The 14,682-nt window shown below is 42.7% G+C and overlaps 2 protein-coding genes across 3 annotated transcripts in view; one reads left to right on the top strand and one right to left on the bottom strand.

Annotated features, from left to right (window-relative positions):
- Window positions 1–5: 5 nt before the first annotated feature.
- ankrd34ba (ankyrin repeat domain 34Ba) lies at window positions 6–1,564 on the bottom strand. The gene has a single exon (XM_053410798.1). It carries the CDS (start codon window positions 1,545–1,547, stop codon window positions 6–8), a length of 1,542 nt encoding a protein of 513 aa, XP_053266773.1. The 5' UTR covers window positions 1,548–1,564.
- A 12,115-nt stretch (window positions 1,565–13,679) lies between these two features.
- The window catches only part of rasgrf2a (Ras protein-specific guanine nucleotide-releasing factor 2a), a 39,328-nt gene continuing 38,325 nt past the window's right edge, over window positions 13,680–14,682 (top strand). For both annotated transcript variants that reach the window (XM_053411089.1, XM_053411088.1), the window contains exon 1: window positions 13,680–14,442. In XM_053411089.1, the coding sequence (XP_053267064.1) occupies window positions 14,164–14,442 (279 nt within the window). In that variant the 5' untranslated portion in view covers window positions 13,680–14,163. The remainder of the gene's footprint in view (window positions 14,443–14,682) is intronic.

Genomic DNA, 14,682 nt, shown 5'->3' with positions numbered 1-14,682 from the left:
GAATTTCATGCTGTGGTTTTGAACTGTTCGGACTGCATTGAATGTCTCCTCAATAGCATCCTCCTGGTCAGCTCTTTGGGGTGGCCCGGAGGAGCAGAGGGAAGGATGTTTTTTAGGTCAGACTCTTTCTCAGCCAGACCCCCTCCAGCTCCGGATCCAAAGTTGCAAACATTGAGAACAGGAGCGTTGGTGGAGTTGAGGGTCAAAGGGGGCAGAGACCTCGGCCTGGCCTGAGAACTGTGGTCCAACAAGAGGGCAGCGGACCCTCTGCGCTCATACCCGGACAGCACTCTCCTGCTTGGACCCAAGGCCAGCAATGACTCCCTGGAGCAACGTAAGGGGGCCAGCTTCTTGGCGTCTGTTGGGAGATTTTGGACGTCTACAGAAAGCTGAGGGTCAGAGCTGTAGATGTCTGCACCCAGCTTGCGCCTCTGGATGATGCTATGAAGGCTTGAGGAGGCCATGTTGTGAAGTGCAGTACGATGGTTTTTACCAGCAGACAGGCAAGAGGAGGAGGCTGAATCTGTTCCAAGGTTCTCCGAGTGGAGGTTAGGATGGGAGGCCGAGTGGGGTGAAAGGAGACCTGGTAAAGAGATCTTCTGTCTGGCATGCTTGGCATAGTCTATCTTGTTTTCACCTTCTACTCTTTTATCCCTTTCCAATATGGGAACTCTAACAGAGAAGTTGTCGGTTTGGTTGAAGTCCTGGCCATTTTTTGAAGACGAGGCTGCAAGAGACTGTTGAGTGAGCACAGAAGCTGGGATCTTTAGCCAGGGCTCAGAGTTCAACCTCAGGAGGGGCTGCTGCAGTCTGTTTGCCGCCACTTGGCCGAATCCTCGAGACCGTGACGGGGAACATGGATGGGAGCTCACACCCCAGGAATGGGCTTCTTTAAAAGAGAATAAAGTCTTTGGGGGACATAAGGATGTGGAGGTGCACTGAGGGGAGGTGATGATCTGTATTTCAGACGGAGATGCAGGAGCTGCAGATGCCATTTTGTCTGTCTGATCGAGAGGACCAATGGGAGGCATGGTGAGGTACTGCTTTGCCTGCAGTTGACCACAGGGGAATTTGTCAGTGGCAATGATGATCACCTCCTTCCCTTTGGCCTTGCAAGTGTCAAGCAACAGCTTCAGAACCTTCCAGTCTCCAGCCATGACTGCGTGGACCAACGCTGACATCCCGGATTGATCCTCCAAGCTAATGTCGGCTTCACTGGCCAGGAGCAGAGACACCACCTCAGGGCCGGCCTGCTCGCGGCAGGCGTGCATCAGGGCAGAGTGACCCTCCTTGTCCTGGATGTTGGGGTCTGCTCCTTTCTCCAGAAGAAACTGGACCAGTTTGACCCGACTGGCGCTCTGGGCATCTGCATGCTGGGTCCTGCAGGCCACCATCAGGGGTGTCTGGCCTTGGCTGTCGCTCTCATTGATGTAAGCCCCCCCCTCCAGGAGCAGCCGTGTGAGTCGCAGACGACGGAGGAAAACGGCTCTTAGTAAAGGGTTACCTGAGTCCATCGCTCCACCAGAACTACAGGCTTCTCCTTCCATCCCTCCTGGTCCCAGCGAGTTGCTTTGTAAATGTAGAAAGACAGGTTTCTGTGGAAAATAACAAAAAGTATGAAAGAAATTATGTGAAAGTGTGCACGTACAGTATTATTTTCATAGACAGCAACTTTTGAAACCTGAGGTAAACATGTTACACATCTGCAACGCACATCTACATGCAGAGACACTAAATGGTGTCCTGAACCCTACATGTAAACAAACCACCATCCACATGAATTTCTACACAACTCCCCTTTGCCTGATCCTCTTTTCAAGTAGTTTCAACAAAAAGCTTGTCTCATGCTCAGGTCAGGTTAATCCCCTGTTATTTTGTCAGCATTTTAAAATATAAACATGTGAAACAATTAGTTAGTGGTTTGAAAAGGCAGAACATTTTCTCATTGCAGATTGGATCTGCAGCACCAGCAGAGGCGGCCACTTTCTGTCAGTCTTTTTCTGCTGTTTGTCCTTGGATCCAAGAGCAGATGAAGTGGGTTACCAACGTCTGCGACAGGAGCGTAACATTTTTCTGCATGAGTCACAAACTGTGAAACTGAAAAACAGCAACAATTTACATCATGAAACAGACATTTACATAAAACAGAAATGATTGTGATTATTATAGCATTTTAGTTGGTATGCAAAGTGGCAACAGTCATTTGGTGTGTTTGTGTGTGTGCGTGTGTGTGTGTGTGTGTGTGTGTGTGTGTGTGTGTGTGTGTGTGTGTGTGTGTGTGTGTGTGTGTGTGTGTTTCGCTGATATTTTATACTTTTTTTGTTCAAGACCTAGAATAAATTAGTCAATCAAATAAGCATCATGTGGAGTCTGAAACCTGATATATCATATTTGTCTGAACCATAGAGTTCCATTGTTTCCAAAACCCACTAAACCTATTTAGAGGGCTTCATTATAGAAGGGGTTTGGGGAAATGACGGCGACACGATTTTTTTTTTATCTATCAAGAAAGAGATGGAGCAAAAAGCAACATTCCCTTATATGTTCATTCCATTATGGGACAGGATCCCATGATGCAGCTCAACATTGTATCTCATTAGACAATGGAACCTTTGAAACTCCACGTCCTCAGTTTGTAATGAAGGTGAGTAAATATCAAGAGAACTTCTAGTCAACCAATACACAGTAAGGATGAAAACAATCATCTTTTTCCACAACATTGTGACAACATGAGGTGCTTCAACTAAACAAAAGAAATAAAAATAACATGACAGTCGTGCCAAGATTAGACGAAAAGTGCAGAAATAAGCAGTGGAAACATGAAACAAAAACAGTGCAGACTAGTTAAATGACCTGTAAATGCTCACAGCCATACCATCAACACATCTGAACCTCGAATCCAAGCAGGGGGGAGTCTGGTCAGTAACTGGATGGGAGATCGCCTGGCAAATCCAGGTTCTTTAAGCTTTTTCACCCCATTTTAAATCTGCAGAGGGCGCTGGAGCTTCTGAGGTTGAGGAGACAGGACTTGTAACATGTGAGGGGCCGACTTCATCTTACTGTGTTTTGTATTTTACAGTGACCATAGAGGCGTGTGGCTCATTGATGCCTTTTCTAATCAATGATTGACAGAAATGGACGTCTAACTTATAACACAGAGTAACGTGCTTTATCAGACACTGGGTCCAGTCCTAAATTAAAATTGGTTATTCCTTGGGCCATATCCCAGCCCTCCGCAAAAATGTCCTAGCAGTGGTAACAGTCGTAATCCTGCTTACTGGCAGACATAAATTACAACATCACCTCATTGGCAGAGATGATGAGACAAAGACAGGAAGAGGACGACAAAAAGCAGCAAAGATATTTGTGAAAACAGCAGAAGGACATCAGGGTTATTTTTCTTTGACTTTACAAAGCTCCACACAAAAGGTGTAAAATCTGTGTAATACCACTTTACATTTGGTGAATCCATATCATTCCACTGTGTGGCTGTGAAAGCTCCCAGACGTCTTGGACATGTTCTTATGGAATCCTTATTTTGCCATGTTTCATGTCGTCTGCCTCATCCTGCTGCTGCCGTCTGCAGTCACGTCATCACTGAAAACAACTGAGCTCCTTCTGCTGGCAGCCATGCACGTCAGGAACAAAACACCACCTGCACCTTGAACACGTGAGGTGGGGGTGGTTTTTATTTCATTAATTCATTTTTCATTTTATAATCAAACCTTTTATCCTCCTATATCGCTGTTGCACATTGAGTCATTAAAACATTATTCTTCTCATGGTGGTAGTTTTTAGTTCTACAAATGGCAATCAGCTCGAAACTGAGGTCCACATTGAAATATCTCAACAACTATTGATCCCCAGAGGATGAGCCCTGGTGTCCCCTGATTTCTTTTTTCTTTTCTGTAGCATAACTAGGATGTTGAAATTTGGGGGGGGGGGGGGGTATGGAGGAATTGCGATGAAATTTGTGTGAGTTGTTTATCTGTCCGACACAGCACAAAAAAAACAAGTACTTTGTGTTTGGTGCTAATCGCCGCATGTTAGCGCTTTAACACACCAAAACAAGACAGTGGCCATGGCTGTGGCAACCTCAATAACTGTGTCGGTCAGGTTCAGCCTCACAGAGCTGCTAGCATGGCTGCACACCCATTGTTCACACATCTGGATCTACACCCTGGTGTAAAGGGGGTTCGAGTCGCCTTTGCAAGAACTGTTCATTCTGTGACCTACAGGGTCAAACACAATTTCTAAACTCACCAGTGCATTCTACTACAGTAGTAATACTACCACAAAAATACTCCCTTACAAACAAAACTCCACTTGAAGAAAGTACATTGACAACAGCAATATTTCCTTAAAGTAGTCACAGTTCTAGAAAAATTACCTGAATAAAGTCAGGGTTATATTATTATATAACTATTGGATAATAGTTACTGGTGGAGTGTAGATGTTTAGTTGAGGTGGTCTAATAAAAAGAATAACAGTAAATAAATCCAATGCAGATAAAGGTACAACATTTAATGATATTAAATTATGCAAGAACAGTACGTGTATCTCAGATATAGGTGCAGCATTAGCTTACTTTCTACTTCTGATTTCATCACTCGATCCTTGAGCTCTGTAGAATTCACTCTGATTTGATCCCACTGGTGTTGAAACCAGGAATCAGCTCTAGACCTTTCTATTGTAGCTATTTTGTGCCTTAAGTCATGATGACACAAAATTATTCTTCTCCTAGAATCATTAGAGCAGCTCATACTTGGGTCAGTATCCTACAAACAGGGCACATATCCAGATGTGCAGGTAAACACCCTCAAACTGCACATTCACAGTTTCCCGTCAAACCATTGTCCTAATACTTAGAAGCTGCACTCTGTGTTCCTCACATGCGTTTATTGTGCAGTGCATTGCAGCGTTTTGTTTCCAACATACCTGCAGACCGCAGAGCGAGGATATTCTCCTCCTCACAAAACAGGCTCCTCTCAGCACTCATCCTTCAAAAGAGCCCACTAACAATCGCAGTGTGTGTGTGTGTGTGTGTACTATCATTGCCAATCTGTGTTCATGGTGTACATGTTTGATGCACACGATGAGCACGTCAAGAAGAGACACATTATAGGAAATAACTGAACATCATCCATACATTCAGTTGCCTTCAGACTTATCAACCACTTTCTTTCTCTCTTAAATTGCAAACTTTGTGAAGAACGGCTGATGATAATCGTTCTGCTGTATTTCTATATTACTCACCAGCCAGTCGCTCAGGATTAATCCTCTTGTGCAGACATTTGTGATCCTGTGGCAGAACTGCAACTGACGTCCTCTGTGTACAGGCAGTCCAGAGTTGGAGTGTGTGTGTGAGTGTGTGTGTGTGTGTGTGTGAGTGTGTGTGTGTGTGACAGCAAGCCAGAGGAAACTGGAGCTGCAGCACCCAAGGTTTCTCAGATAGTGTTTGCTCGTTGGACAAGGTACATGGTGAGAGAGAGGGACGCAGGCTTGTTGTCAGGCACGTCTAAGAAATGGTTAACGCTGCTGTAACAGCAGCAGCAGCAGCAGCAGAGCTCAGGAGAGTTAGTGAAAAGGCGACCAGAAACCAAGCACTAGAGCAACCCGGTGCCACAGCATGTCTGCTTTATCTTTTCACTAATTAAAGGGGGTTTGATTCAGCAGCAGCACATTAATGGTGAATTTGCCTCGTGGCACTTTCTTTAGTAATGTGCAGAAAGGAAAATTGTTTTGTCCACCTTATCAATGACATCTCCATGACAACCATCGAGGAGGCCGAATGACGGCACACGTTGTAATTGTGCTAGAGGAACTGTTCTTTGTTGTCTGTGTGGGAGTGTGCACGCACCTGTGCAGGGATAAGAGTCTGTGCATATACTTTGCATGCACAAGATATAGCTTTGTATTGTAACGTATAAGAGAACGAGAAAAAGCCTCTTTAACTGACTGATTTATCATGACTGCGACTTCATGTATGGAAACTTTAAATAATGTAACCATAGACAATATAATAGGAGAAGAAAAAGAAACAGTGATTCGAGCTTGATGTTCTGAGCCTAACAAATATGAACCTATGTTAATGTATGAACATGAAATGTGAATTTTAAAGAGTCCTTATTAAACTGCCCAGCCCCTCACTTACCCAGCTGTTACTAACACAGGGTTTCTACCACTGCTGTAGCCATAGAAACACCTGTGATTTCACAACGCAGGTCATAACTTCCCCACAAGAGGTCAGCATCTGACAATATGGCTCTTCGCACTTGATCATCTTGTTGTCTGAAGGTGGGTATTTTATTACAAGCCCATACATTAGCATTATGATTGATTACTGATGAGCACTGCATTAAAGATCTAACCAAAGAAAAAACAAGGAGGGGCCTGATACAGTAGGAAAAATCGAACTTGATATGTATGTAACCACGTGTTCTTTCAGTGTAGTTATTCCTGGTTATTCTAGCTTTGGACTCATGGAAAATAGGTTAAATAAAAATAAAATGGACATTTAATAGATATACAGTTTTGGTTGAAGAGCCCAGATCTGAGGTAGTCCAGTCCACAAATGCAGATCCTTCTGATTTGAGAAATACATGGTTGAATTCAGACAGCGGACTCATAACCAGGTGACCACTTTGGTCCACACTAATATCTTACTATGGACAAATTACAACAATTTTAGTGATACATCAATGTCAATTAGACTTTTTCCAATATTTATATGTTTTGTGTTCAGACAAGCAAAACTGTGTGTTTAGTGGTCATTAGTAAATGCTAGCATGCTAATATGCTAAACTAAGTACTTCATAGAATTTTAGGGGGTTCCCACAAAATTGTCATTGTCCTGGATAAAGTAATAAATAACATTAAATCTAACTAAATGTCAATTATTTTAACATTGTAACAACCAGTGTGACAGAGCTTTAATATGATAGTTGTGTAATTTTCATATTAAAGCTCTGTCCTGTTCTGATGGAAATCACCACAGTGAAGTACTCTCAGCTGGAAACAAGAGACACCCACAGGACTGTATGTTTAGCCATAATGACTAACCAGGCACCTGCTGAACTGCCCTCTTAGGGAAAGCACACATTTTTGATTTTATTAGTTGGAGAGATTTTCTTTTTATACATAACTACCATACAGTGCAGTGAATCGCAGGTCTCAAAACCGCCACTGCCTATTGTGATACTGCAGAAAAACCGGAGTGACTGAAGATTATTTACAGATGTGTCTCCTCACATAGTTACACCACTCGGCATTCAGCACTCCCACTTCATCTCCACACTTACAGAGCCACATTAAAATGTATTTAGAGTCATGTTTGTGTTGATGCGATGAATACGGTTAGGGCTAGGGAAGTTTTCCCTCTCTTTAAACTCTTAATTTGGCCTCCACCACCTCCCGAGGTCTATTTATTCAAGGCAATTCAATGTTAGTATTTTAAATAGTCTACAAAGCTGACATGATAATTCTCTGTGGCTTTCTCACAATAAGTGACACATTACAACTATAAGTCGTCACGTGATTTGTTGTCATATCAAAATACAGATTGTAGCACCTTTAATGACAACAGTAGTGACACACGTAAATATGTTTGAATGTGGATTTGGCCTCAGCAATATATTTCTGTTATGTGGCACTGGAACAGTCTATAATTAATCACAACCATATTTACAGACTACTACACTGAAGCACTGCAGTGATGTGGAGGAGTTGAGGGTCTCCTCTCACATTAGCTTGGTTCCACGTCGGTGCTCTCCCAAACAACACAACTAAGCATCAGTTCAACATCACATGGAACAGATGCAGAAGCAGCTGTGCATTTCTTACAGATTGGGAATGGATGCACTGTGTTGCATCAGATTGCCAAATGAAAATGTAAGGATCTTAACTGTGCACAATACCAGAGAATCAGACTTATGTAAAGTTGTCATATAGTGTAGAGAAGGGTAGATCATGATCAGAGTTTGGTGATTTATGTGTGGCACGGTAATAGTAATCCTCTGTAATCCTGTGCTGGCTATATCTACAGATGAGAGTGCTGTTATTAAAGAGCCTTATGTCTCCACCCAGGACCACCCACTACGCACGCTTGTCTATTCATGATTACACTGTTCAAACCTGAATGTGAAGAAAGTAACGTCCTAAATTGAAATTTTCTTTACAAAAGCAATATTGCTACTTTCTAATCAGGCAATGTAGCTAAGGGGCTATATAGACTGTACCTAATGGTTTTAATTGTTTGTTTATTAATGGTTAATAGGTAATTTACATCCTTACAAATCAGTTTAAGTGTTAAAAAAGAACAACGTTGGACTCACTGACATATGAATGGTAAATCTGTATTTATAGAGCACTTCTAGCCTTGATGACCACTCGTACCATTCATACATTCCCATACCCACTATGAACAGCACAGGGACAACTTGGGGTTCAGTATCTTTCCCATGGACACTTCAGTAAGCGGAATGGGGAAGAGGGGATTAAACTACCAACCTTTTGGTTAGAGGACGACCCGCTCTACCCCAAACAGCATGGCCCTTTTTCTGGTCAGGAACAAGCACAAACTGGCAGCCCAAAAGTTATTAACCAAAACGCTAGTAAATGATGCATTACTAAAGCCATAAACAGCAGCATAATAACCTATGACTTATTACCCAAACAATAGGGAGGAGAGTAATGTAAAAAATACAGTTTCAAAAGTAAACGTATGGAGTTAAGATAAAACGTGCTGTTTCCACATAATCGTGCACCCCGGCAATGAACCTCTGCACTGCATGGTACAGCTTTAGGACAGCTGGTGGAATGATTGTGCTGTTGTTAGTGTACAGCTTCTCAAACTGAGCTCCAGTCTGTTGAAACTGAGCAGCATGAGACTGATGCCCGGCTGTGATGCAACGTGTGTGTGTCCTTGCCCTCTCCTTTAACCTCAGAGGGATTGTTTTCTCTCTGTGCTCCCTCGCCCCATGTAGCTCAACTCTGGATATTAAGCTGCGATGAGACTTTTTCCTTTGTCAGCAATGCCACCGTTTGCCTATAGACTCTGGGGTCTGGTGTGGCCTTTAATGCTTCTGGGCTGATAAGATGCGAAAGGATGAGATTATTCTAGACCAGTTGTTAATGGGTTGGCTCACCAAGACCATTAACAACTGGTCTTACAAACCCCTAAATATATGTCTAGTACCAACGTTTTTGTATTTTTTTTACATTTAATGCCAACGATTGTTTGCCAGTGTTCTCTTTGGTTAAGATGTGGTTATCCGTTTAAGTTAAGAGGAGGATAGTGGTTCATTTAAGTAAAAACATGAATTGCAGGTTTGTGACTGTAGGCTACCTCCTGAATGAACTCGCTCACCCATATCTTGGCCTCACCACATATAGGGCTGACTCGTATTTAACTAGCAAGGGATGTTGTGAGCTGCAATATAAAATGACACTGGATTCTGCTGTTCCATGTTCCACTTCCCAGAACAAGGCAAATTGGTGCAATGTGCCATTTAATAAGCGTTAGTCAAGTGGTGCTTTAAACATCTGCCTTCAACTGTTTTTAATTTATTACTATTGCAGTGCCTGTTCTAAACCTGCTTGTATGAAATGGGCTGTTTGCCTGGCCTGTGGTTCTACTTTAAAATGTATATCTTGTCATTAGTTCTACAATATACTGTCACTTTTGATTGTTTGTGTGCTGGACGTTGTGTGCAGAGCATTTTATAAACAGTCAATGTTGCAAAGTGAAGTTAGAAATTTTTTTTTATCTTCTTCCTACCTAGACCATGTTCTGTATAAAATCACCCTGAATTGGCTTTAACTACTGTTCACATGTGTGACTTATAGCTAAGTTTTAATGATTTACTGAACTTCTTTAATTCAGCTCAATGTCTGTGTTGTGAAATGATATTGTGAAATCAAAATAATTACTGTATGAAAATGACCCGGACATTGGGTGCTGTAATTTATCTGAAAATGTAGAAGAAGACATTTTCAACTCAGTCCAAAGACTGAAGGCACACTGCTCGTCCCAATGACTGCTACAGGGTGCAGGTCGCCTGTTAATATTGAACGTATCGCGTGTTCAGATGGAACCAAATTCAACACTGTGCTTCCTCGGTTCTTTAAGAACACACATGGAGTGTGAGGTCAATAGGATGACCGCTGCTGTGCGTAGTGTTTAATGCTAAATAGCACGTGTAAGCAAAGTAAGATGATGGATAGATGTTATCCTTGATTAACAACCATGTAAGCATTGTTTATGTAAACAGAGTATGTGCTTCAATCTGTTCCATGACCAATACACAGAAATGCACTGTCAACTGTTTTTATTTGATTATTCCAATCAAATAAGCATTAGTTTGTCTAGCAAGACAAAATACCAAATATTAACTGCTTCTAAAGCATTATAATTTGGTCCTTTCTCAATTTTCAATGACTGTTTATTGAATATTTTGGGGTTTTGGACCATTTGTTGGACAAACTGACCCATTTGACAGTGTTAGTTTGGGCAATGACAAATTGTGATTGTCCTTCTTCACATTATTTTGGACATTTTCTTGCGTAAACAAGTAATAGAGTACTGGAGAAAAATTCACGAAAATCAAATTCTCATTTAAAATTGCATTTTATAACATGTGTTCTGTTCGTAGTGCCAGCTCTTTCTCTTGTGTGTGCATCTGAAGTTGTGTTTGTACATGTTTCTGTGCAGAGGAATTCTTTGGATCAAGGTGGGACACAAGTTTACCCCTAGTTCCCTACCAGGCGGTCGTGTGGTATCTTCCCAGTGGGCATAGATCTGCACCAGCGTGGGTTTTAATATTCTCCATCAGCCGTGCTGATGTGGGTGGTGGCGAATCTGCTGCAGAGGGAAAGGTGCACTGTGGCTTGAACGTTGTGCTTTATTTTGTGTGTGTATATGTGTGTGTTTTTTTATAGAACATCGTGTGTCACATCATCACACTATATAAAATTAAATCTCAACAGGTCACTGCACAGTAGAGCAGGGTTAGACTTCATCACAGTAAACTGATACTAAGCCGCCTAACAGATTAGACTGGCACCGTCTGCGTGTTACATTGTGTCTTTTGATGCTGTTCGTCGGTGTGGAAGTGAGAGTGAAGCTATTAAAGGGTTGCATGTTTCTGACCATGACCACAAGCAGACCTTGACCTGACCCTATGACTGTAGGGTGGAGGGAGAGGTGGAGGTCTCTCAAGATTTAATACTCCTCCCTCCCCACTCCACAACGTCAATCAACCACAGCATTTTGTACATAAGTGAAAGGCAAAGTCTGTGGCAGCTTAACCCAACACACACACACACACACAGACACACACACACACACACACACACACAGACACACTCAGCCTACTAAAGCTCTGCAACATCTGTTTGTGCTTTCAGGCCAAACGAGGGTTTCATAACAAACACCCATCTCCTGATGCATATCCCCAATTTACATAACTAGAAACTTCTGCTTTTGTCCACCTCCTAAGTGTGTGCGTGTGTGTGAGAAAGAGACACAAAAACAGGGGTCTCAGAAACATTTTTACATGTAACGCCATCCTTTGTCTAAAAACAAAGTGAGACAATTTTTGCTTATGCTATTTCAATATCACAGCTGTTTTTTATTAACTTTAAACAGAATTTAAATTCTACTGTATTGTGGAAGATTAAGTTAATAAATTTGATGGGACATAAATTCTACTTTTGCCTGCTACAGACTAGAGGATTTCTACATATAAACTGAAAGGTGGGAGATCACAATCATAAGGACAGATGTAAATGTTTTTCAATCTCTTAATCGTACGCAGACACTAGATGATCCAGTCGAGACACACAACCACACACTTTCTGAGTGGCGATGCCAGACATTTGGAATCTCAGAAACTTGCTTGATCAAATGTAACTTCTACCCATACAAACTCCACAAACGTCTGTCTGTCTGCATGTGAAACGCATATCTCACAAACTGTTCACCCGGCTTCACACTTGAATTGTGTATAAGCAGTGTGGAATTTGTCTGTATATAAATATTGCCTATAAAATCTTCTGCAGATAATAAAATGTATCTGCAAATAAACCAGGTGAACAGACTATTTATGAAAACCAGCGCACAAACAATAAAAACTGACAGTGTATTGTGGAACTGTTTGAGGAGGACTCATTAAGGAATACTTCTTCATAGTTAGCTGAATGCAACTGTGCCTGTGATTGTTTGCACCGAAAAACATGATAAAAGAAAAAAGTAGCACTCATTCAGTTTCCACAAAAACATTCTGTCCTCCTTTACCTGGTGCAGGAGTCAAAAGCCTTATTAACACTGTAGGCAGCATGTTTACATTCTAAACACATGTACTCAACATCTGGTTGGTGAGGCTTCCAAGTTAGCTTTCTCTCATTGGCTAATGGGGATTTCTACTCACGTGTCCAATCGCTGTTCCTTTCATACACCATCGGTTACCGTCGGTAACATTAAGATTATGTCGGTAAACCCTTCACATTACAGGATCATTTGGCCAGATAATCTGTTCTTTTCTTTAGTGATTTAGATCCAAATTTAATCCTGGGTACACACTGTGCTTTTATTAAGCTGGTATGTTGTGTTAACTCACATGCTCCGATCCTCTGTTTCTGCAGAAACTGTGGCCTTTTATCCTCAAAACATATGGATCAGCTGAGTGACCATGACATGGAGCATGTTCTGAACATTAACATGGAACCCCATTCTCAATTATTTCAAAAAAATATCTGAAAAATTCACAAAAGCCTGCCTTACTTCTGCTGCAACCTTCTGTTTAACCCTAACCCACAACATCTCAAATAAAAAATATCTTTAAACACTGGGCATGAGGGACATAAGACCAACCACTGTACAAAGTTCCTGACCTGCCAGAAAACCATTGAAATTGATTGTCTTAGAGTCCCATTGTTGATCGTTCAACCCTGCGTGATCTGACATGAAATTCTGTCGGTTTCTAAAATTAGCTGAGGTTAAAGAATGTAATGAGCCAGACTTAGTTGGGGTCAAACTCCAGACAAATCGTGTATACGTTTCTCCAGGGTTATAGACGTTTTAGTAAAGGTTCACTGTTTGTGTTTTGACAGAGAACGTTTGTTGACTGGGCCATGGGGACAGAACGCCAACAGGATATGTTGCACTTAAAGACACTCACTTTGTTTGTCTAACCCAGACCTGCTGAGGCCTCCCACACTCTGGAATACATTCTGCCACAGAATGAAGACTTTACCCACATTACTTACAATACTGTGCAAAAGTTCTAAGTAATGTTTTGGAATTTCTTGTAACAAAGTCATCAGAGATTTATTCTGCAGCAGGACAATGAGACATAAAGATCAACGACGGGTCCTGTTTTATGAAAGACATAAAACATCATAAGATATTCAGGCTAAATACATGGTGTGAGTGACACTGTTTTTAATCTGAATATGAATGCCGTGGTTCTGGACACTTGGATGAAACCACAGGAGCAGTATGGAGGCATGTTGTGTTTTTCATGTTTTTCTCTTTTTTTTACGTCTGAAGAGTCGGTGTGAGTGATCCCCTCCCTCACGGGGGTGTTGGCTCCTTCGAGTGCTCCTGTGTGCACGTGCACGCCAAGGGGGGCGTTTCTGGGCTCGTGCGGCGCGACGCGGCGCAACGAAGCGCGGCGGGCCATAGCAGCGCGCGGCGGCGGGTCTGCAGCGACCTGTCTCTTTAAGTCGGTGTCAAAGCCGATTAGCGCTGATCTCCGCCGCGATTCTGTTTTCACCGTCTGTTCCCTCCGTCTATTTTGGTGTCGCGGTGCCGTCGCTTGGAGACGCTTTCTCCTTTCCCTTGTTTATTTGATCTAATTTAGCAGAGACACTCGTTGGCTCGAGCCAACTCCGCATCAAAGTTTGCAGCCCGCAGTGAAGTGCGTTGGTTTCCCGGCGGCTCCACTCGGCGGGACAGTCAAATTCCCAAATGTGATGAGAGGGATGTGACACTCAAACTTTTCCTACCATGGTAAGCCTGGATTACCTTTCCCCGCACAGCGTTTTCTCTTTGGTATCCCTCCGCTGAAGAGACGGACAGTGAGAGCAGACCTGGGGACGGGATGCGATGTGACTGTGTGAAGTTGGCACCGAGATAAGAACACAACCCCGGGGGAACGTAAAATGCAGAAGAGCGTGCGGTACAATGAGGGCCACGCTCTGTATCTGTCGGTGGTTGCGCGTAAAGAGGGCTCCAGGCGCGGCTTCCTGAGCAAGAAGACCACGGAGAACAGCCGCTGGACAGAGAAGTACTTTGCCCTGTACCAGAACGTGCTCTTCTACTTCGACAACGAGCAGAGCGCGAGGCCCTCCGGTATTTACCTGCTGGAGGGATGCACGTGCGAGCGCGCACCGGCGCCCAAGGTCTCCGCCATCAGCAAAGAGCCCATGGAGAAACAGCAGGTGCGTCCCGCCTCACTCAAGTTCATGTATTGGCAGTGCACAGCATATAGTACAAGTACACGTCCTGCATCCCCATTCAAGTTAAATAAGTACTTAAGAGGTTATTATGTGAAAAATGTACTTACGGTAGACACACACGTTTGTACAACTATCTCAGTGAGGGCACTCATTGATAATTATGTCAGGTATCCAGCACCTTACCCTAACCTTAACCATCAAATGAAATGTCTTACCCTATCA

The sequence above is a fragment of the Pleuronectes platessa genome, chromosome 19 (assembly GCF_947347685.1).
Source record: "Pleuronectes platessa chromosome 19, fPlePla1.1, whole genome shotgun sequence".
In the NCBI taxonomy this organism is placed as follows: Eukaryota; Metazoa; Chordata; class Actinopteri; order Pleuronectiformes; family Pleuronectidae; genus Pleuronectes; species Pleuronectes platessa.
This window is presented reverse-complemented; position numbering and strand designations above follow the sequence as displayed.